Raw genomic sequence first — 25,755 nt, forward strand, 5'->3', positions numbered from 1 at the left:
CACAAAGTATTGCTGATTTCCTTTGTTTTTCATAGACTGTGGCAACTGCTAATAACTTTATTTAGCATTTATCTAGTAGTAGCCAGCTTTGGGATATTTCCTGTATGTAATTACCAGTCTAGTTTCCATTCCACTGTAAATTAATTGTGTAGGAGAGGTGGGGCTGGGAGGAAAGCAGGAAGAAAAGCTTTCTTCTTTAGGTGAAATAAATGTGCTGGTAGATTAATAAAAGCTTAATTGGTCCTTGACACTAAATCTATCACTCCTTGCTCCCTAAAATACTAGATTTAAGAAAACAATTTAAAATTTAATCAATGTGGCGAGGTCAATCCCAAACTCTACACCGATCCATTTGGAGGATTCTCTAATGCACGGCAGGAGTGCTTTCAATTTTACTAAACCCTAAGGAACTTCAGCTGCGTCGAAGCTGAAGATACAGGTAGTCCTCACTTAGTGACCAGGATTGGAACTGGCAACTCCATCGCTAAGAGCTACAGTCACTAAGTGAAAAATCACGTGAGCACAATGGATTTATGACCTTATTTCTGCTTTGGTCATTAAGTGAATCATTGCGGTTGTTAAGCAAAAAATCACGTGGCCATGACTTACGATTTTACTTCTGTGTTCTCTGTTAACTCTGCTTGTCGCAAGCCTGTTGCGAAACACACAAACAGCGATCACATGACCGTGGGACGCTGCGACAGTTGTAAATGCAAAGATTGGTTGCAAAGCATTTTTTTTACACTGTTGTAACTTCAAGCAGTTGCTAAACAAGGCAGTCGGTAAGTGAGGTGTACCCGAACTGACAGGGACTTAGCAGAAGAGAGGCTAGCTAGCTTCAAATCCATAATCAGTACCAGAACCAAGTTCATATGCTCTCTCATATGGAAATCCCCTTTCTTCCAACATTCCTTTTCAACAATGTAATTATTGTTAATTATTGTTATTTTTAGTACATTGGGAGTCAGAGCCTCTTAGTTAATTATAACTGTGATAGCAAATACAGATCATTCTTCAGCTAGCCTACCCCAGTGCCATGAAACTACCCTTAAGCATTCTGACATGCACATCAGAGTACATTCAGAAATCAGAAGCCCCAATAAAGTTGATCCAGGAGATGCCAGCATATTCTGGAAGGAAACTACTCAACTGGGTCTTCCAACTCAGGGAAATATCCAAGAGAAGTGGAATTGTCTCTTTTTCTATTAACTGCATTCTCAAACCCAGAGGATATTGCAAAGAATGCTGCTTTATTTTGAGTACTTGAGAAAAGACAAAGTAGACAGAATTATTAGAGGTGTTATATACTGTAGATTTCTAGAGGGTACAAATCTTATAGCAGGAAAAATATATCAGGATGGGGAATAAGGTGCCAATGGCACCACAATATCATGATGCCTGCCTAAATAGCTTTTTTTTTTTAAGAATGGGAAGCTGAAAAGCTATAAAGTTGCAAAGTGCTAGCTCTTAGCATCATCTTCATTCACAAGAATGCCTCTGAATAGTATGCAAGTATTCTGAGAAAATTAAAATTACTTAGTTTGGAAATATGTCCATCCTGTTTATTATTTAAAAAAAGTAAGCTGGATCATCCCCTTGCCCCCCAAGTCTCACCATGCTGCCTCGCTGTGCTGGTGGTGTTTGGCGGGTATTCCTGGGAAGGATGAGCAAAGCACTCCAAGAATATACACTAAGGGTATATACTTCCAGCGGGGTCACCAAAACATGAAGAACATCCCACTTGTCCAGATTAAGCAAGCAGACACCTATATCAGGCAGCAACACTATAGGAAGATGCTGGAGGCAGATGATCACTTTAGTGACACTGACAAAGCCAAGTCATTGTTTCAGAGTGTGGGAAAGAAGGTAATGGTGATTTCTGTTTTGTTTTTTTTAACCAAGGAAACCACATGGATAGACAAGATAAAGTAACTGCCAATATAATCCTGAATGGCAGTCAATGCGCTACTGAGGAAGAGCTGAGAATCTTTTGGAATACAAATAGTGTTATGAGCCTTCCAAACATCTAGTTGCTGATTTTAGCATGAAGAAAAAGAAAATCCAAAGCTGCAAAGGCAGAATTACAGTGGGAACATGAAATTAAGAAGTACAAACATGGGAAAGCTCAACACAGTGAAAGATGAAATGAATAAATTACCTAACTGACATCTTGGGCATCAGTAAATTGAAATGGACTGGAATTGGACACCTCAGTCCAGATCATACTGTTTACTACTCAGGACATGAAAAATAAAACAAACCAAAAATTGTGTTGCTTTCATATACAGGAAAGATATACTTGGGTGCAATGTGGTCAATGGCTAAGTACTATTAATTAGATTTCATGAATAACCCTTTAGTATGACAGTTGTTGAGCTGCTCATGTACAAGCTCCAAGTCAAGCTAAAGTGGAAGAACAACGCCAAACAGTTTCCATGATATGATCTGAAGTATATACCCAATATATTCTAGGACAACATCAGGGACTGCTATGAAGTCCTGAACCTCTTTGATAAGAAACCAGAAGAACTGTGGAATGAAATCTAAGAATTTGTTAACAATGAATGTGAAAAGAGACTGCCAAAGACCAAGAAACACACATAAGGAACCCCCCCCCCAACTGGATATCAGAACAGATGGTGGAAATTGCCAGGAAGAAAAGAGAAGCCAAAGTCAAAAAAGACATACATCTCAGAAAGACACTTAGCAAGGAATTCCAAAGAGCTGTTAGAAGAAACAAGAACCAGCATTACAGCAACATCTGTAAAGATGTCAAAGATGGGAACAAACATGGAAAAACAAGGAAATTTTTCCAAAAGATATCTGAACTCAGAATGAGATTCCAACCTTGAACTGGTATGCTAAAGAACACTAATTGACTGATTCAAAGATTAAAAGAGATGGAAGTAGTATACTGAAGTACTGTACAATAGGGATACCAACACCAAGATATCTTAGAAGGTATTTCCTATTACCAAGACCCTCTAATACTAGAAGATAAAGTTAGATCAGCACTCCAGTCAATACCAAGTTAGAAGGCTACAGGAATTGATGGAATAGTTACAGAACTACGGCATACAACAGAAGAATTGGGATTAGTCTATGCCAGCAAATCTTTACAATGGCATAGTGACCAACAGACAACCTGGAAGGGGGCAATACCAAAGAAAGGAGATTTAACAGTGTGTGCAAATTATTGTACAATATTCTTAATTTCACATGCCAGCAAAATAATCTTAGGATCACCCAACACAGTTTAAAGGCCTATGTGGGAAAATAAATGCCAGATGTTAGTTTGAGAAAAGGCTGGGGAACAAGAGACAATTTGCTGCTGCAGATTGGATGATTGAGAAAGCCAAAGAATACCAAAAGAAGTCATTATGTCCTTTCTTGATAATAGTTCAAGGAAGCTTTCAGTTGTGTCAACTATGTCAAGCTATGGAATGTGCTTAGAAAATGGGAATCCCAGAATATCTCACTGTCTATGAGTGAAAGGTATACATAGTCTGGACAGATCATGGTGAAACAGAGTGGCTCTAGGCTGGCAAGGGAGAGAGAAAAGTCTATATACATTTTCCATTTTTATTTAACCTATATGCTGAATTTATATTGAGGGCAACCAGACTGGAAGAAAATTAAGCATGGTTTTAAAACTGGAAGAAGAAAACTTCAATAATCTGCACTATTCTGATAGCTGAAAATGCAAATGATCTGCAAGTTCTAGTAATGAAAGTCAAGGAGCACAGTGAAAAAAATGGGTGCTGTAATTAAATATAAAGAAGAACAAACTAATGGCAACAGGTATAACAACTATCCTTAAAATTGACAATGAATAATGAATAGCTTCTGCCTTTTAAGATCAACTATCAACAATAAAGAGCCAGCCATCAAGAAATATGCTGTAGAATAGCACGTAGGGTAGCAATGAAGTCCTTGGAAAACATATTCAGGTGCTCTGATATTTCCCTACCTACAAAAATAAGAATCATGCAGATAAAGTTTTTTCCTGTGACAGTCTATGGAAGTGAAAGTTGGACATTGAAGCAGCAGGGTAAAAAGAGTATTAATGCTTTTGAATTACTGTATGAAATACTGGAGAAGACTCTTGAGAATTCCATGGGTACCCAGGAAAACAGATGAATCATAGAATAAATCAATCCAGAGTTCTTACTCAGGGCACAAATCCAGTCTCAAACTATAATATTTTGGACACATTACATGAAGACCCAGCTCCCTTGAGAAGTCCATAATGCTTGGAAAAGTGCAAGTAAGAAAGGGTTGTCAGCAGCAAGATGGATATATTCACTTACAACAAATGAATGCCTCATTGAGAGACCTAAAAGACCAGATTGCAGACAGATCATCTTGGAGAAAGTCTGTCCATGTGACTGCTAAGAGTCCTCACTGACGTGAGGCACATAATCAATGAAGCTGCTCAATAAAGACCAACCTGAAAAGCTGTATTTTCCTTCCAGTAAATACTGTATTGTGACTGACCAGCAATTTTGGCAGCTATTTTGTAAGAATGCCAAGAATGTGCTGTCAACTTTACAAAAAATGACACCAGTTCTCAAAAGTTGCCTAACCCTGCCATATCCTTCCAATGTATCTCAATTGAAACAGAATCCTGGATTGATTTTAGGCAAAATATTGAATGGGGTGTATATAGAACATTTTGGGGCTCCATATTTGAAGCCTCCAACCACAACCCATATGAATACAGGTAATCCTCGATTTACAACCATTTGTTTAACAACTGTTCAAAGTTATGACAGTGCTGAAAAAAGTGACTTACAACCTGTCCTCACATTTACGACTGTCACAGTGTCCCCATGGTCACGTGATCAAAATTCGGGCGCTTGCCAACCAGCATGTATTTATGACAGTTGCAGTGTGTCCCAAGGTCACGTTATCACCATTTTCAACCTTCCCAGGGGGCTTCTGACAAACCAAGTCAATGGGGGAAGCTGAATTCGCTTAATGACCACATGATTTGCTTAACAACTGTGGTGATTTCCTTAATGACCACAGCAAAAAAGGTCATAAAATCGGGTGCAATTCACTACATGACCACATTGCTTAGCGATGGAAGTTCCTGTCCCAATTGTGGTTATAAGTCGAGGACTACCTGTATATCAAATCACAGATTTTGGATTTCATGTGCATTAATCCTAATCTTATCACAACTTCAAGCAATAGCAAATCTTTGGAGAAGTAATAGGAGATGGATTTCTTTTCATTATATGTTGTGATCCTCTTTGTGAGTTTAAAAGTATTTTAGGGCAATGAGATGGTAAGTTTATTCCTTAATTGCATAAAACTAAGTATGAAGTATATTTCATGTTGACTTACACCCTTAAAAAAAGTCTTGCTAAAAATTCAGTTTCAGAAATGCTTATTTGGGCATTAAAAGGAAAGATATTTATTCTCCCTTTCTAAAAAAATCACTTCTACCTGCTGTAACCTCTCTACAGTGAGACTTTCATGCCAGAGAGAATATGCGTATTTGCAGTTTTAGAGGTCAATGCTTACAGATGTAGCTATTTTATTGTCTGCTACAGGAAAAACAAGGAACCCTGGCTAGCCACACAAATCATGCCACCAAACATTAACAATAGCAATCAATAGTTAACTGGGCAAAAGAACATTCCAACAGCTCTCTGTAGAAAAGAAACACAGACAACAAAAAGAGTTTGGCTGCCAGGATGCTGACTTCATGTACTCTGGAGTCTGCACATGATTGTTCAGCCGTTATATTTACCCACTAACAACTAGGTTTATTCATATAGATTTCAAAGCAGGCATTTACTTCTATAGTGCAGTCCTTAAAACCACTTGATTAATACTTACAAAAAATGCACCCATCAAGGCCACAGCATATTTCAATAGCCTGTGTGCGCCTTTTAATGAAGCTACAGGGGTCATTCTCAAGGCCGCCCTGTCAATCTCTATTCTGTCCTGATTTAAGCACAGAATCGGCTCTTTACTCATCTTGATTCAGAGCATCTCACATCTGCTAAACTACAAGAAAGTGTATTCTAGTGGTAGAATGAAAGCAATATATTCTTCTATTTAGAATCAATTATATTTGAATCCATTTCGTGCTGAAATACAGCTTCAGAAATACAGCTAAATTTATAAAGCAGAGATTAATAACCTGAAACTCGATAACGCTATGCAGCCCTCTGCTTAATTCTTAGTTCTTGGCCTAATCTGAACCCATCTCTTGTTTCAGAACTGTGATAATCACCATCCATAAATTTCCTGCATTCTACTTTTGAGGAAGCAAAGAAGAGGGTATCAGAAAGAGAAAGATGAATTTTCAGAGAGAAAATGGATGTCACCACCCACTGTTGGCTTGGGTACCACAAGATTTGCTTCAATACTCTCCATCATATAAGCCCCCACCCCTGAAATAATAGCTCTGTGTAAAGGAATGTGGCCCACCATGGAAAAAAAGGCTTCCCACACTGGTTTCAGAGGATCTGTAATTAACATAATTAAGATCCTCCCTTCCTCATCAGTTAAGTACTGGAAATTAACTTCTTCTGTAGCTTTGCCAGTTCCCATCACTTTTAAGAGCAATGCAAAAAAATAGTTTGTATTTCACCTTTCAGGGATTTTTGTTATGGAAAAACTTCAAAATGTAGGAAGCATACATCAGCTACAACTTATTTGATAAAGAACAGAAAATACATTCTGGCTAAAACAATTACACTGCATTGTTTCATGTCTTTCATTTAACAAAATTAGACAAAAATCACCTTTGCAATTGAAAGGTAAAGCAGATTATGTATTTATGGTAATTAATTGCCTAAGTATCATGATATCCACTCTCAGCCTTTCCCAGTATTGTGTCCCTAGATGTAGTGGGACTAGAATGCCCATAATCCACAGTCAGAATGAACCAAATTAAATGGATTATAAGGGGTTGCAGTCCATTATCATGTGGAAACCAAAGATTGTGAAAGGCCACATGAAATCCATGTTAAAAGGGAAGTATGGACAGTGTTTTCTCACTTGCTCTTTCAACTGAACCACATTCTCATCTTCCGGAACAAGGAGGCATATTTAGTTTAATTACCTAGAGAAAATTACTTCAGTAAACCTTATGAAGGACCATTTCTTATACATCAATTGTCTCAAACAAGTATTTCTTACATATCATCCACTTTTTATTATAGGCTTCCCCCATTTTTCTTTTTTAACTTCCTGAGTTAATTTTTTTGTGCCAATAGCATTGTAACATATGGTATGGTTACTCTAACCAAGCAGTTCCAAACCACAGAGCTTGAGCCTTCAGTTATGCCTACTTGGCCTCAAGCATACATGGCAATGTGATGAGTCTTTGGCAGTATTCACACTAGTAAGAGCATCAAAATGAGCATTCTCATATTAAATGGAAGTAAAGATTAGACATGCACAGGACACTGCTTGCACATTGCTTCAGAATATGAATTATGGTGTAATAAGCTAAACTGTGAAGCAACCTCATATTGGTGATGCCAGTTTAAATGGTGTGTGGAATTTAATTGGTTAAATGCCATAAACCATTACCCTGGGTTCAAAAGTAACACAAGGTTATTCTTTTCCTGGATTATTTATCTCCTTACGGAAACTGGTAGAAAAATAGGACAAAACAGGTTGTAATGTTTAGCAATTCTTATTTTTTAAAAAATAAACTTTATTAAATTTCAAAATACAAGTGAAACATATAAAGATAGAAAGCATTGAAGAAAGAAGAAATGAAAAAAGAACAAACTTAAAAGTACAGAAATAAAAAGAGACATAGAAAAAAGAGTGACTTCCAACCATCTTTAGTACAGATAAAAACATAAAACTACATTAACCTCTTTATTTTTAACTAAGGTACACGTTATTTCTATATTGTTATACAATCCTAATAATCAAATCCCAAAATCAGAAGTTCATTTTTTTCAATTTCAAGCAAAAGGTCCCAAAGTGGTTTCCAAGTAGAAATAAAGTTAGATGAATTACTTTCTTTAATCAATGTAGTCAGTTTTGCCATCTCTGCCAATTCCATTAATTTCACCATCCATTCTTCCACAGTAGGAATGTGTAAGTCCTTCCACCTTTGTGCATACAAAAGTTTTGCTGCTGTTATCATATACAAAAACAAAGTCCCAAATTTTCTTTCAAACTCTTTATCCATCAAGTCTAAAAGAAAAACTTCTGGCTTCAGTTGTACATTCACCTTAAGAATCCTTTGAATTAAAGTACATATCTGGTCCCAATAGTTCTTAGCTATTTCTTACAAGTCCACCAATGATAGTAAAAAGTACTTTCGCCTTGAGAACATTTCCAACATATATTTGACATTCCATTTGACAATTTATCAGGAGTTAATTATCAACAATACATCATCTTATAAAAAATTTATTTCAAGTTGTAATTCAGTGTGAATTTCAGGCCTTTGCTCCACATATTTTCCCATTGATCTAGTATGATATTGTATCTAAAATTCTTTGCCCATTTAATCATACAGTCTTCAACATAATCATCTTTCTGTCCACCATGAAAATGAGCATAAATGTTTAGAATATATTTGGGTAGTTTAAACATTTTAATAAATACTTACTTGATTTTACTTTACTTGATTTTAAATTGTATTTTTTAGTGTGTTTTATTGTAACTCACCCAGAGAGCTTTGGCTATTGGGCGGCTTAAAAATTTTAATAAAATAAAATAAGAACATCATTCAATGTTCCTGTGGTCATTAGCAGGATGAGGATAGGGGGGCATATCAGTGCTTAGCAGTGGACCTACCTTCTACTTGCCATCCACTTTTCATATCCAACCTGGACTAGGCAAATATACCACACATAAATAATTTTAAAGGGAAAATTAGAGTAAACTAATTCAGTATGCAATTCCAATATTAATTAAACCAGATTAATTGGTATCTAGGAGCTGTTATTAATATGATATTCTGGAAACAGCTCTTCTTTAACATGTAATTTGGTAAAGATTTAAGGAGTAACTGAATGTTTACACTGACCCAGGAGTATTTTACTCACAATTAGCATAATCCACAGGAAGACCTGCTGGGGCGCATTTCTGATCTTTTCTCAGCTACAGTGATCTTCATGATATTTGTTAGCAGGCCCATCCCAATCATAAATCAGAGAGAGCTTGCTGGGAACCAGTTTCCTTACAGTGTATCCATCTTGACAGTTCCCCCTGAGACTGCCACAGGCATCTGATCATTTGTCAACAAGTGACAAAATGCAGTGTGGATCCCATATCATAGTTTTCTCAAAGTTCAGCAAATCCCTACACCAAAACTGAAACATACTGGGAGTGAGTGGAGCTTGGACGCAGAGAAGAAATTCTCATTCTACCTTGAAATAGGAGACTTTTTATCATTCCAAGCAGAGTTTATTCTACTAGTCCTTTGTGATGGTTACAACTGAAGACATGGGCATAGTGTACTGAACCTGGTATATTTTTGTCCAGTGCATATTTTCCTCAGTGTCATGATGAAATAAAGGAAAACCTTTCACGTTTTCATAGGGCAAGAGCATTTTGGACACAGAAGGTTGCAGGTCCCGTCCCCCCTCTCCAGCTATTGAGGCAAAGGCAGCTGCTTCTTCCTTTGATTCAAGCCAGATGATTAATGACACTGAAGAAGAAACAGAACAGCAGCTGCGTCTGCCAAGAGACTTGGTAATTAACATAGGGAGCTATGTGTGAATCAGTACCCATGTTAAAAGTTAAATCCCTTGCAGTTTTAAACTGAATGGCTGGGCAACTTCACCAATGTGTCCTTTTTATGTCAAAGAGCTCTCATGTCTAAAAGTTGAACACATGCACCTGGGACTTGCAGTGTCCCAGTTGGTATTACATACACACCAAGGCCAGTTACGAGCCTGTGATAAAACTAAAGAACAGAGAGAAAGTTAAGCCATTTTTCAGACTAACAATTTTTCCCTTTTTAAAAGCATTCTCAACCCCCCAAAAGTAGTGCCCAACAATGCATGTAACATGAAAGTGGCATACAAAATGTTTATTTTAATAAAAGATGTTTGTAGAATGAAATACAAATTAGTGTGTTTTAATACATATTGATTGGACAGAATAGGCTTATCGCTGATACAAGTCAATATTAGACTAAATCACTCATTCCTAGGATATTTTTGTATAGTTAACTTTCATATTTGTATCCTACATACTGGCCAGAATCAAAAGATATCCTGCCACAAAGAGAATGTGTTCATTGGGTAATGGCCAGTTATTCCAAGTCAACTAAGCCACATAGTTTTGCAATTCAACTAACACTTTTTTTATAACCAATGCACCACAAATAGCATGGGACAAAAGGGGAATTGTGTGATCACTTAAAAGTGACTATTCCTGATTTTTCCAGGCAAACTGTTTACATTATTTCATCCCTAACTGCTTTTCTTTGTCACTATTCAAGTCAAACAATCCATGTATATTTCAGAATTCATTTTTATTTATGAATATATTTACTATTATTATCATTTATAAACAATTTTGATGAAAACCAACTATCCTGTCACAGATACCTCGAGTTTTTGTTGTCATTTTGCTGTTTAAAACAATATATAAAATTCTGCCATATACATAACCTTTCACAGAAAAAAAAAATCTTTCATTTGATAAAGGCTATGGATATTGGGAATTGATCATATTTTATATATTCAGCTATGCAAACATACAAGCCTACTAGCCAAGAAACGCCAGGAATATTAGAGCAAAGTGACTGGGTAAAAAGCTGATTTTTAGACGAATATTGCTGAATCTGTTCCATTTCATGTTCAAATGTCAATTGCTTATGTAGTATAACATTGAATTAATCAAAAGCTAAAGACTTTCTTATTGTCAAGAAAGGCAACCTCCAGCTAAATCATTCAAGCACAGTCCTTTGCACTCACAACTTAAGTACTCCACTGAGTTCAATGGAACTTACTCACCAATAATACAACATAAGGTTTCAGCCTTAAAAAGAACATTGATCTCTACAAAAGGAGAATCCTTTTTAAGCATTTCAGGCATAGAAAACTTCCACTTTTAAAGTTACCCTGAATTCTGTACTTCTAACACTTGTTAACCACTGCATAGAAGGCAACCTCATATAAGAAAAGTCTGTTATTGGGAAATAACATATAACTATCCCTGAAAGGTTAAAATCCAAATGGCTATGGTTTTTATTGCTTCAACACTCAAAAAGAGGAATGTGTACCCATCAACATCTACTAATCTGGACATGCACAGTGTTTACATTTATTGTAATATTTTTTATTTTGTTTTTACCTGATACCTTATTAAAAACATGCCACTAAACTCTACCATTCCAACCATATTATAACATACTCTGCCCCACAGCACTTAAAATTTGTGTATCTTTAAATTATAATTTCATGTATAAACAAATGTCTATTCATTTTCACCTACAGCCAAAGAATAACAAAAAGATGTCAGCGTGTGGTTCACTGGTTATGAAAGGCCTTTGACTGCGTCGATCGCGTCAAGCTGTGGACAGCGTTCAGAAAAATGGGAATCCCAGAACATCGCATTGCCCTCATAAGAAACTTATACACTGGTCAGGAAGCCGCAGCATAGACAGAACCTGGTGAAACGGACTGGCTCCAGGTCGGCAAAGGAGTGTCACAAGGCTGCATACCCCCCTTATTTAGCAACCTATATGCTGAATATATATTAAGGGAAGCTGGATCAGAAGAAGATGGGCATGATTTTAAAACTGGAGGAAGAAACATCAATAAACAGTGTTATGCTGATGACACTACCCTGATAACCGAAAATGCAAAAGATCTGCAAGCCCTAGAGCTAAAAGTCAAAGAGCACAGTGAAAAAAATGGGACTAAAATTAAATATAAAGAAGACCAAACTAATGAAAACAGGTAAAACAACCAGCCTTAGAATTGACAATGAAGACTTCAAAGCAGTGGATAGGTTCTGCCTTTTAGGACCAACCACCAACAGTAAAGGAACAGGCAGTCAAGAAATATGCCACAGACTAGCACTTGGTAGAGCAGCCATGAAGGCCTTGAAAAAGATATTTAAATGCCATGATGTATCTATACCTACAAATATCAGAATTGTGCAAGCCATGGCATTCCCTGTGACACTCTATGGAACCAGAAGTTGGACTTCAAAAAAGCAGGATAGGAAGAGTATTGACACCTTTGAACTTTGGTGGTGAGAATACCGTGGACAGCCAAGAAAACAAACTGATGGATCATCAAACAAATCAATCCAGAGTTCTCACTTGAGGCACAAATGACCAGGCTCAAATTATCCTACTTTGGACACATTATGTGAAGACTCAGCTCTCGGGAAAAGGCTCTCTTGCTGGGAAAGGTGGCAGGAAAGAGAGTAAGAGAATGACCAGGAGCAAGGTGGATGGACTCAGCTACAGTAGCAATGAGTGCGCTGCTGGGAGATTTGAAAGAACAGGTTAGGGATAGATGGTCATGGAGAAAATCTATCTATATGGTTGCCAGAAGTAAAAAAATGACCTGATGGCACATAATCGAAAATTCCAATTCTATCTTTGTCCCACCTTTGGCAGGATTGAACTGATGCCCTACCCTCAGGGGTATCAGTTCCTCCACAGTTCCACATAATCAATGAAATAATTCAACCAGGATGGGCTGGTTTAACATAAAGCAGAAATTCTGATCCCTTCCCTATATTGGTTCAGCAACATGAAATATAGAGATTAGCTTAAATGTGAACAGACCAACAGAAATAAAGCAGAAATGGAGATTCCTGATGCAGGAAGCAGAATCCTCTACTTTTCTCCTGTTTGCCAAAGACAGCATTATGTTTCAGGTACAGTGATAACAATTCTTGCTGGCTGCTATATTTTATGATGGATCTGTAAGCATAAAAATGAATTTTACTTCTGTATTTGTTGTCAGATATCACAATAATGAGGTATAGCCTTATCCAATTCTAAAGAATAGAATTAGTATAGTTGTTTTGATCCTCAAAGACCAAAACAAAATCAGAACACACTATACTTTCAACTGTACTTTTGAGCTGGTTTCCCAAATAATTTTCAGATTACTATTATAATCACCCACTCTGACCTCTTAGAATGATTTATACATTTTTAAAAGTATACATAGAATATTATTCAATAACATATTTGCTTACCATCTGTTAATGATATACCAACTATTAATAACTCAACTTTCGACTCATCAAATCTAAGAAAAACATAATATTGTTATTTTTAACTGAGATAACTCTGATCTTCATTTTGGAGCAGCTTTACCTTCCAAGTCATCTTCAAGAAGTGTCCTATATAGAGCACATTGCAGTACTCCAGATGAGAGATGACTTAAGGAATGGGTGACTGTGAGTAGGGCCCACCAGTCCAAGAATGGGTACAATTAGTGTACAAGTTGGATCTATGCAAAGGCTCCCTGAGCCACAGCTGCTACTTGCTCTTCAAAATGCACACCAGGTCTGTCTGCTGTAGCGTAACCCCATCCAGAACCAAAGATGGCAATTCTCTGGATCTCCCAAATCCACAGTGACTTGGTCTTGCTACGGTTGAATTTGACATGTTTTCCCCCATCCAGATCCCCACAGTCTCAAGATCCTGAGATAGTACTTCAGTGGCATCACTTAGATGGCCAAGGATCAAGATATATAACTGGTATCATAATCACTGATGATATCTACCCTGTGCCAATGGATGACCTCACTCAACAGCCTCATATACAGTAGATGCTAAACAGGAATAAGGAGAGAGTTGAGCCCAGAGGTACCCCACAAACCATGGGCCAAGGGCTGGACCTTTGCCCCTTCCATCAACACCAAGTGGAACTTACCCTGGAGGAAGGAGAATCACCACAATATCCCACTGAGTCCAATGGGTACCATGTGTGGTGCAGAAAATAAATCTAACAAACAAAATGGAGGCTGCACCCTTTTTCCTCCTTAACCTTTGGACATGACCAAGGTCAAACCCAGCTCCTCTCTGCTTAATCCTATCAGACCCAAACTGACTCTTCCTGCCCCCAGACAAAGCCTCTGCAATCCCATCTAAATCAGTGAATAGAAGACTTATTCACCAGTTCACAGTACAGCCCTAGGGCAACCTAACAAGGGAACTGCAGCATAGTAACAATGTGAGAAACCTCTATGTTCCATCCTCAGTCAAGGATACTGCCTTGATTATCCCAACATTCCATCTTAACAATGGACTTTCCCAGCTCTGCTACCACTCCTGAAAGAGCAGTTTTGCCTAACAATATTCATACACCTGGGGTTATTTCTAAAGATATAGCTTCTCCAAAACTGGCCAGCAAATCTGATCCCTAGGATTTCCCACCTTGTAGCCCTCAACTTCTATAAAAATAAATTTGTCCCACTGTTCGGGATTCCTCTTTCTTGTAAAGCAGGCACCCAATGATCTTAGCAATCAACATGGTTCTTTCTCCTCAGTGTTGTACTCTGCACTTTTGAATTTTCCATGGCACCATGATGGTTTTGAAGGCCACTAAGAGATCAAGAAGGACCAATATGAATGCATCACTTCCATCCCAGGCCACCATAGGTCATCAACATGTGCAATCACGAATCATCAAAAAGTGTGAACGGTGCTGTTTTAGTACTGTGCCCAGGCCTGAAACCTGACTTAAAGGGGTACAGAAGCTGCAGACTTACCATTTCTGAACTATCTTCCTAAGAAAAGAAAAGGCGGAGACAGGCTGGAAATTATCCAATGCTATAGAGTCTAGCAGTGGCTTCTTGAATTGACTGTTAGCAGCATTTAACATATAAACAGCAGAATTTCTTAGTGGAAGATAAGGGGGCCCTTGATGATGATGATGATGATGATGATGATGATGATGATGATGATGATGATGATTCAATTATTTTCAAAGCTGGATACATACCAGAATACCCATATTTGTTTACCATTCAACCATCAACAAGGAAAATACACTTCTGAGAGGTTTGGCAGCAAACCATACTCTGTCAATGAACATGTTTAAGACTCCCAATGACGAAGAACAACCACATTTTCTAAGGTTTATATAAAGACATAAAAAGGAACTTAAGCAAATAATATTTCTAGTGGTCAAGCACAGTAGCTTGGATCCTAGATATTCAGTAGTTTTCCAGTTAATGAACTGGGAGTTCCTACCTTTTCCTTTCCACTAAGGGTTAGATTCACCTTCCAAACATCATTTCTGAGAATAACCTTGGGAAGCTCTTCTGAATAATATTTGATGTACAGTAGCAAAGCCGCTAAAACAACAAAGGAGAGCAGTGGTTTTGTGGGTCTTCACAGCATAAAGTTAAAGGTTAAAGCTTTCCCTTGACATTAAGTCCAGTCATGTCCGACTCTAGGGGGTGGTGTTCATCTCCGTTGCAAAGCCAAAGAGCCAGCGTTTGTCCATAGACACTTCCGTGGTCATGTGGCCGGCATGACTGAACGGAATGCCGTTACCTGCCCGCCGAAGCGGTACCTATTAATCTACTCACATTTGCATGTTTTCGAACTGCTAGGTTGGCAGGAGCTGGGACAGCAACGGGAGCTCACCCCGTCACGTGGATTCGAACCACCAACCTTCTGATCAGCAAGCTCAGCAGCTCAGCGGTTTAACTCGCAGCGCCACCGCGTCCCTCTTCACAGCATGCTGAATCATAAATTAATCACACATGCTGGCATAATATAATGAGCTAAACTAAAATGTGGCTAACTAGTTTGTGGTTTAGTTGGTCTTGCAAACATGCCTAGAACTTTAACTCTCTCACCAACTTCTCTCATATCTGTTAGTAGCAAGTGACAAAAAGGAGAATCTTCTAAAGACAAGTATCATAAAATGTTCCCACCATTAAGGCTCCATAAATAGGAAACAAAGCCTGTGCACTGCAGCTATCTGACAAAAATTATGCAATTGATCATGAATCATATCTTACTGCTGAAAACAAAAAAGGCAATCACAATTATAACATAAGGGGGTCATGCCTGATTTGTATGGCCATGCAATTCACCCAGCTGGACAGACTCATAGACAAAAGGGCTCATCAGAAAGATCCATCTTGGTTTGATTGGCACAGCCTGGTAAAAGAGAAGAAAAGTTGCCACAGTACAAATAAAGAAAAAAACATGGTTTTTTATATTGGTGGTTTTATGGTATTTTCTTAATATAAAAAAGACCACATTGTATAAGATTTTGTTGTTTATTCGTTTAGTTGCTTCCGACTCTTCGTGACTTCATGGACCAGCCTCCAGCAAGTAAGAAATACTTTTATGAAGTCAGAAGTGATACAGACATCAGTAGCAGTATTGGAAATAATTATCAAAGTCACAATAACAGAAAGAGTTTAGATGTACTTATATGATGTACTGAATTTATCTCACAGGAAGACTTTTTCCCCCCAAATATTTTATCTTTAAAATGGGAGACTTACTTTAAATTCACTGCACGAAAGGTCATGGAAGTAGGTGATTATGTTCTGTCTTCTGTTTTCAAACAGACCATCCTAAATTTAATATATTTTCTGTACATCTTCTGTACATTATTCACACATGCCTGCCTGCCAAGAACTGAAACTGGATTTTTTAGGGTCTTGGATCTTTTCAGTAAGTCATGGCTTCCCATGATGCTTCGTTAGTTCTGTTCTGCATGATTCTTTATGTTCATGTGTGCAAGTATAGTACAGGAAAAGAAAAGAACTACATCTCAGTTTGGGATCTAGAAAAGTAAAATACTACCATCATGTTTACTGTATATCCACTCCTGCAGCCGGTACATAGGAGCTCAGAAACAAGAGATTCCTATTGTTATAGTTTTAGTTTGTAGTCTAACCCCTTCCCAGTACATTTGAAGACAATGCTGTGGACAAAACATCGAAAAGGTTAGCTTTGTTTTATAAAGTTAATTTCAACACCTTTGAGTGGCAGACTCAAATCTCTGAATTATGTTTCCCATGGCTGTGTTCCTTTCCTTTAAACTGCTAATCTTCCTGCTAATTCCTATTTACTGGAGATTCAAATTTTTGGGAGCCAATGGCCAGTTTAATTTTTTTTTTTTTTTAAGTGGCAGGCCATGGGGATGTGGCAGTAATATAGTAGAATTACTGCCACATCCCCATGGGGGGAGGGTTGTGTGAAACTTTCAACCCCCCCCCCATAATTTTGTTTTGTTTTAAAATAAAATAGATTCAGCTGTGCAGCACAGAAATAGAAAGGAAAAGCATCCCTAACCAATGGTTCTTCACCCTCTTCTTGAACACATCCAGCAACAGAAAGTTCATCTTCCCCACTCAAATTTGGCTTCACTGTTAAATGACTTCCTGTAATTCAAGTCCTTTATTCCATATCCTGTATTCTCAAATTACAGACAACAGGTCCTAATTCTGTGTAACAACCTTTCAGAAATGTGAAAACATATTCATTCAATCGGTGTGTAAATGCACAAAACTAAACAACATCATAGGAAATTTGGCCACTGCTGTCTTTATGCACAGGCAACATCATGAGCAGGTAACCTCATAATTAGCTGCAGCAGCAGGGTCATGTTGGCTTGTGTTACTGTTGTGAAGCACAGCATTCTGATTATATCAGGTTCAGATAACTTTCCTCCATTTAAGGAACATACAAGGAGCTGCACACCTGCCCAAGCTGATGCTGGTGACATACAATTCTGTATATATTTACATGGGAGTTACACCTACTGAACTCCAAGAGACTTATTTTCACCAACCATGCATAGAACTGCACTGCTAATTGTTTAGCCATGGGCTAAGCTTATTTTCTTTTTTTAAAGTCATACAGAAGCATGGGCATTCAAAATAGCTTTTAGCTCATTGTACTGACAAACAATGACAGGAAACTAGCAGCTCACAATCATTCTGGTACTCATTAATGCTGACCTATTTGTAATTTTTCCCCCAGGAATTCCAATGAGCTTGTAACCAAAACAAGAAGAGAGATTTTTTAAAAAAAGAACAGATGCAACTCAAGATAAATGGGTACCTTGTTTTTGTTAAGTCTAGCACTTCAACTGCTTTTTTTTCCTCAGGAAAACCACATTCTAATATAGCTTTCAAATTGTGAAACTAATTTATGTTAAAAAGCAATCACATAATAAAATTTATCTAAGTAACCTAACAAACAGACCACAAATACTAATCCAGACTAGTATTTTATTCTGCAATCATCTTGCATTAATCACATAATTTTGCTAAATGTCCATACATCAGTACCTTCCATTTGTAAAATTCCCATGCTTTCCCACCATTTTTTCAGCATCTTTCTTTCCATGCCTCCCCCAAAATCTTTTAGTAATGGAATAGCCTGCTGGCCAGCAGCTATGAAAACTGGTCAATACCTCTGAAGAATACCAAGTTTGGGGAGGCTAAACAATCATAGGACATTGGTCCTTCACAGTCTCCATAAACTCTTTGTAAAACTGACTAATTATCCATTAAAACACCATACCAATAGCTTTATAAAATATGGATATAACCTGATTTTAATTTTGGGACTCAACTATGGAAAGTTCTACACATACAATTAACAAAACAAACATGGGGATATGCAAAGTTCTTTTCTCCCTGGCCATCATTCTGATATTATTACTGTATACTTCTGTTTTTAAAAACTAACCACAACCTCTATAACAGCTAAGGGACACAATAATTAGTTGCTTAGTTGTTGCATTTTAAATGATTAGATGACAACAGTTGACTATGTCTTCCAAGAATTTAACATTTTAAAAAATATGTTAAGGCACTAAGCTACAAGGAACACTGAATTATCAAATCTAACTCCCTTCCACAAGTACCTAAAACATTCGCTAGGCCTACACATATGTTGTTAATCCCTGAGTGCCAAACACACTGAAAAACAAAAACATCAGCTGAACTTCCAGGCTTGCCTAGTCTAGGCCCCTGCTCATCTTAAGGCCTAAGATACTAGGAAGAACACACTAAAACAGATTATCTTCAGTCAACAAAAAAGTGAAATTCCCTTTTAATGTGTACTATAGTTTAATTCCAGAACCTCTTTCTCCCATCCTGAGCTTCTTGGCCTTGAAACTATGTGATTATTAGTTGACATAACTGATATCTGAACAACTACACCGAGGAAGCCTTCCTGGATGTACAATTAAACAGCTGCAAAAATGTGATCAATACTGATATCCCTAAGTCCAGAGACCCCCAAGTGAAACTATGCATAACTGGTATTGCTGCTGTGAAGAACTCTGGCTCTCAACTCCTATAGTTGGCAGGTTTTGCGAAGCCATTAAAGCCATAGATGCAGCTTTTATCCATTTAGGATGATACGTGAGCAGAAGGCTGAAGCCTAGTCATATAAAAGGCTGTTGGTTATAAATCTAAGCCACTGAGGTGGGAAAATAGGAAACCATTTATGGATGCCATGTTGCTGGGGAACCTGGCAAAGCCCTGCCAACTGACCTCATTTTCTTGCTTCCAGATATCTACAGGAAACCTATGCTTAAATCAACTATATTCTGACTTTTCTTTACCTCTTCTTCAGTTGATTGTCATTCTTTTGGTGGTTTTGGTGTTTGCATTCAGCCCTTATTTAACTTTTCTGGAAACTGTGTCTATTTCTATTGTGTTCCTTTTCTTTCTCCAAAGACTTCAAGGGAGTTGATTAGCTTGCAGTAGTACTCAGTACTTAAATTGTATACCATCCAGCCCTGGGGAAAACTATTAATTCTGCTGCCCACTTGGCCAGAAGGGGCAGTATGACACAGAGTTAAGTTTATAGTATGATGATACAATGAAGAGTGCAAGTCTGGCACTAGCCACAGATAAGCCGCTAACTCAGTAGTTTGTAGCCAGATGATATGCCAGCTGCAACCTTCAAGTTACAGTATTGTTCATTTTAACAAAGTTCCTGGTTAGTTGACACATCCTTGATTTTTTAAAAATATAAAATATATTCTGTAAAATAAAAATGTGACCCAACTGAGGTCATACCCATTATGGACAAAGTGGGAGATGGTGAGCCTCTCCTCATACTATTTCTGTCCCCCATTTCTGCATCCCTCATATACCAATAGGAGTGAACAAAAGGGATGGGAGCCACAGAGAAGCTGCATTATTTTGTGTTCTACAACAGCCTGCTGACTGAGAGGCCAGATGGGGAACTTTACCAGTACTTAATCCACACACCTGGGTTTGGGCAACATGCCAATCCATGGTTAGCTAAGTAAACCAACAAACTGTAATTTAAAATGTAGAAAACAAAGTTTTGCAATAATAAATATGCCAGTCTTTAACCTTTCTGTAGACTCTTGGTGCTTACTGAAATTTAAAATCACCATTTTCTCTGGACTCTGCCAAAGATCGTACCCCAAATAGTTCTAATCTCATCTACAGGCAACTAAGAGGATTTGAATAAGGTTTTATTACTCTTACCTAGTGGAGTCCTGAGCATTTTGGTATGTAACCAAACCCTGTGAGCACATATGGTTTTGTCCCATGTGTCCCAAATCTTGTTCTGGTGAGTGCATATAATTGGAGAATACAAATATAGCTATTGACAAAACAGATCATAGACTACTTTGACTGATACAGCTTTAATACAAGCAATTTCTATAGTAGTCATCTGTGTTTATATACTTTAGTTATCTGTGTTTATGCACCTTTTTGGGAATACTTGGGACCACTGAACACATAGTGTTCACACTTACATTTGAGTCTGGGACTAGCAGCCAAAGACCACAGAAGATGGATATCCAATAGTATTCTTTGTGTTTAAGTTCTTATATCCTTTTTGAAGGGGGGTTGTTGTCAAGGCAAGCAGCAGCATGATCATCAAAAGGCCAGAGTAGCATGTGTCCCACAGTCTACCATTCCTGTTCAATTCCGTAATCATATTAGGCCTGACTAGCAAATAACAAGTTGTCAAGGCAGGTTTATATTGAGACTTTTACAATCTGCTTTCCAAGGCCTTCTTGACAGATACCTCCCAAACTGCTGAATATGCTCTCTTTGGAGCTACAGTTAGCCCCACCTCCACCCCAGCTTTGCTTCCCAAAAAGGTTCCAAGATAATACTTTACATTTGGCTTTCTAAACTCTTAAAGTTAAATGTAAAGCTACCGACGCGGTGGCGCTGCGGGTTAAACCGCTGAGCTGTCGATCGGAAGGTCGGCGGTTCGAAACCGCGTGGCGGGGTGAGCTCCCGTTGCTCGTCCCAGCTCCTGCACACCAAGCAGTTCGAAAACATGCAAATGTGAGTAGATTAATTGGTACCGCTTCGGCGGGAAGGTAACGGCGTTCCGTGAGTCATGCTGGCCACATGACCCGGAAGTGTCTATGACAACGCCGGCTCCAAGGCTTTGAAACGGAGATGAGCACCGCCCCCTAGAGTCGGACTCGACTGGACTTTACGTCAAGGGAAACCTTTACCTTTACTAAAGCTACCGAAGTTACTCCCTTAAAGCTACCAAAGTTACTACATTCTAATGTGATTGGGTGTGACCATGTTTGTTAGTAGCACAGTATTTTAAAGTTGCACAGTATTTTGAATATTTTAATATCCTAATTCACAAGTGAAGGGTATGAAAGTTCATCTTAAAGGACTCCTGGCATAAATTATACAAAAATGGTGGTATGCATGGTTATGATCCATATTTCTACCAGGCTGAGAAGCATAATATATGACATATAATGCTTTCCCCACTTATTCCTTGCAGAAATGCAAGAACATTGAAAGGAGACCAGAAGTATTCACCTTCAGTAATAAGGGCTGCTCCCATTTTCCCTATTTTACAATAATTTTACAGCATGGTTTCTGCAGTACTTAACATGGTCTTTAATTCAAGAGCTGGCCAGCAATAGATATTGAGAAACAAAAAGTGGCACAAGGTTTTCTATTCAAGGATTAAACAGATACATCTTCAGAAAAAACAAAACAATTGAAGGTGAAGAGAGCTGAGAGTCATTGCTATGTAGGTCTTCTAATTCAGAGTAACTCTAGAGCACCCCCTAAAATAAATTAACTAATGGTGCTTTCAGATTTCAGCTGAGTCAGTACTGTGACATCACAAAACTTAAAAGAAACTAGGCAGTATTAAGGAGCCTTGTCAAAATATGCAAAGTTCCTCCCGCATCCCCACCTTTTCTTTTCCCAGTTCCAAGCATGGCCACACCCATGAATTTGCAGACAAATCAGTATTTGCAGATTTCTACAGGAGTTTTGTTCTGGTCCGGGTACATACCATCTAGTTCAAATATAAATGAAAACAATAATCACAGTATGAGTAAAATAAGGCAATGCACACAGTGTCAATCAGAGAGAAACACGTCTTTTATCCTGTTCTTTCTTTTCAAGTATACACATTTAAAATGTACACAATGCACTGCAGCTAGAAATATCAAATGCACTGGTTTCTCAGAATAAGAAATCCTTTCTGCCCTTGTAACACAGCACATGAGACAGATACTATGCACCAGTTCCAAAGAAGGATTTCACATCTGGGGTTTTTTACATCACAAACCTATGCATCTATATACAAATGGATTTCTGACTGGATGTAAAGACTGCTATTGGAAATATACAAGATGTTAAAAATATTTTTTATATCCAGATGATAAAAGCTGTGTGTAGATTTCAACATCAATACCAAGACTATGCTTTTCTATGAATAACCCCCTTACTGAATAATCTATAACACTTCATTAACACAAGTACCTACAAGGCTTAAACTGACTAAAATCACTGTACCAGCAACTTCATCTAGCTCAGAAAGGGGAACATACTAGTATTATTTTTCTGGTATTTTCCTTCCCTTCCTATCAGTGCAAAATTCTAGCTTCCAAATTCTTCACAGAAAGATTTCTTCTTGAAAAAGACAGCCTAGCAAAGCTCTGAAGTGATAGTGATGTTCGTTCTTTCTCCATTCTCCCTCCCTCTTCCCCGAAAGGATTCACTGCAGCTTTAAATATCTTGGTGCATCAATTCCTGAGTTTTTCCATCAACGCAGTAAAATGGTCCCAAGAAGGGTGGGTTGGAAACGAAATTTCACCCAACCCCTAGGGAGGTAGGTTCACAGGCCAGGCTTCCTTGCATCCACACAAGGGAGCTGTGGTGTAACACAAACATTTGCTAAAGGATCTCTCAGGCTTAGCTCTTCTTCACCTCCCTCAAAAGGATTAAGCAAATGCAAAATTAATAGGGAGGTAGAGCCAAGTTCTTATGCACAGCAGGTGCACATTGCAGAGGAACGGGGGAGGGGGTGGGCAAAGAGAGGGAGAAAAGGGATACATGAATGCAACTACCGGCCCAAGGAGGAAGATGCGAAAGAGGCGGAGAGTTGGCCTTATCTGTAAGCATTAGCTGGATGAAAAGATGTTGGTCCAATCTACTGTCCCGACCCAGATGCTCACTCACCTCTGGCGGACATGGCTCAGATGGAACAAGAGAAAGGCGGCGGCAGCGAGCGCAAGAAACGAAGTCCCCCCGACATTAACCGGGTGCAGCTGAGAAGCATCTCCCCATGTGCCGCCGGGACTGCGAGCGAGAGGGCGGTACCTGTCTGCGTCTCAAAGCAAGGGAGCGCCACGGACTAGCACAACAGCCGACCGCTGCAGCCAGTGCGAGCAGCGACCGGCTGGGCCTGGGCGGGGCCATCGCCGCTTCGCCAGGCTCTGCAGCACCAGTCGGATCTGGCTAAAAACAACCGCCTTTCCCGGCCCAGCAATTCATCCTTGGGGCCTCCTGCGGAAAAGCGAGGAAGCGATTTGCGTGTTCATTCGTTGATGCAATAACATTCCGGAATGAATTCTGGCGTAGCAGCCGGATAAAGAAGCCTGTTTTACTGAGGGCAATTCAGGACATTTAAGCCGTTTGAATCGAACTAGCAACAGGTACTACCGTCATCTACGGTATTTTTAAAAGGGGAGGAGGCGGTAACAACGGTAGCAGTCGCCTCCGGGTGCACACAGTGAAAGAACCTCATCCAGTTTAAACGGATATTTGAAATGATCGGTATTTTGATCAGTATTTTGCATTCAAAGCAGCTAGATCAGTTAAAATAGAACGGCAAGAATTATTCTAATTGAACCGGTTTCCCCAGACACACTGAATTACTGGGGTATTGTCTTCAATGGACAAAGAATAATGGAGGGAAGAAAATTATATTGAGGTAGGATCCAATGAAAAAAGGGGGAAGTGTTCAAATGGTTATTCTGCATTCTGGGCCTTTCAGAGCTTTTAAAAACTCCAGTTGTCTCCTTTGTCCTATGAAACTCTTACAGTTTGTGATGTTGTAGGTGCCCTAGAGCAGTGTTTCTCAACCTTGGCAACTTTTAAGAGGTATGGACTGGGAATTCTGGGAGTTGAAGTCCACACATCTTAAAGTTGCCAAGGTTGCAAAACACTGCCCTAGAGTATGTGTGATTCATCAGCTGAAGCACAACCATATCTTGGTTACAAAAACAGTAACTGTTGATGCCTCCTGGTATGAAAGAAATTGAATTGACCTCAAGCATGGCTGATGGGCTGCATTTTTCAAGAAGGAGGTGACAACATGCATCTTGCTGTATTATTGCACAGCTCATTCTCTGTGCACAAATGGCAAGACTTCTGATAACAGAAGAGCTTCCAGATGGATTTGTTTTCCCAGTGTGTGCAAGATAGATGGATGGGCAGAGTACTATCACAGAGTTAATAATAGTAATGTCTGAAATGTCAAGTAGTATTTATTTAGTGTGGTGCAGTAGTTAGGATATTGAAATAAGACCAGGGAGACCCAGGTCAAGGTTCTTTAGGCCACTGGTGACCTTAGACCAATCACCTTCTCTCAACACAATCAATTTCACAGATGGTTGCTATTCCCATAAGTGAAGGCAGAAATACTATGTATGGCATCTTAAACTGATGGAGAAAAAGTAGGATGTACATCTAACAAATGTTGCAATTAGCAATTCCCATTTTTTATTGTCTGTTACATAAATAGAAGAGCGTAACAAAGCTGCATGGTACATTTTACAAATATATACACATGCATTTCTTTTTCAATTTGCCATGCATAAATGTATGTATGTATGTATGTATGTATGTATGTATGTATGTATGTTCCACAGTGAACATTTCTATTATTTTGGCTAAACAGTTGGCCCCATTATTAGGTGATGTAAGATTGTCATATCAGCAAATGACAAGAATAGACAAACTATTCTCATTCCTGTATGTAGACAATGCCACCATTCTATTTTCCAAGTGGGCATGAGACAACTTCTTTGGGCCATTGCATCATACTATAGAGAAGATAAGCATACTATCAATTATGGGACCAGCCCCCCCAAGAAAACTTAGTTATGGTATTTTCCAGAGGCTCCTTTAATACATTACCACTTCTGGAATATTAACAGTATTAGCACTGGACAAACCAGGTCATTCAAATATCTAGAAATTCTAGTCCAAGCCTTGACATGGTCCAAAGAAATGTGATCCATATCTCTGCAAGTTCAAGGTATAACAAGCACCATCCTTCTACTTGCAGTGGTAATAGGTACATCGTGGCCACAATCAAAATCTCCAGAACAACTAAAGTAGTGAGTTCCTGCTCTTTGACACACTATGTACAGCTATCACAGTGGTTAAATCATCATTTCTGAGGGCCCCATTCCATGTGCCTAGATGTATTGCCAAGTCTAATAAGTCTAGAAACTTCTGATTTCATTAGAAACCTGAACTGGACTCTGCCATCTGAGATACAGGCTCAAATTAATATTT

At 38.6% G+C, this 25,755-nt stretch overlaps 1 protein-coding gene across 1 annotated transcript in view; it reads right to left on the reverse strand.

Annotated features, from left to right (window-relative positions):
- The window catches only part of ABLIM1 (actin binding LIM protein 1), a 222,432-nt gene extending 198,807 nt beyond the window's left edge, over positions 1 to 23,625 (reverse strand). The window contains exon 1 of the mRNA XM_063307206.1: positions 23,410 to 23,625. Within this exon, the coding sequence (XP_063163276.1) occupies positions 23,410 to 23,422 (13 nt within the window). The 5' untranslated portion in view covers positions 23,423 to 23,625. The remainder of the gene's footprint in view (positions 1 to 23,409) is intronic.
- Between the last annotated feature and the right edge of the window lie 2,130 nt (positions 23,626 to 25,755).

Source organism: Candoia aspera, chromosome 6 (assembly GCF_035149785.1).
Source record: "Candoia aspera isolate rCanAsp1 chromosome 6, rCanAsp1.hap2, whole genome shotgun sequence".
Lineage (NCBI taxonomy): Eukaryota > Metazoa > Chordata > Lepidosauria > Squamata > Boidae > Candoia > Candoia aspera.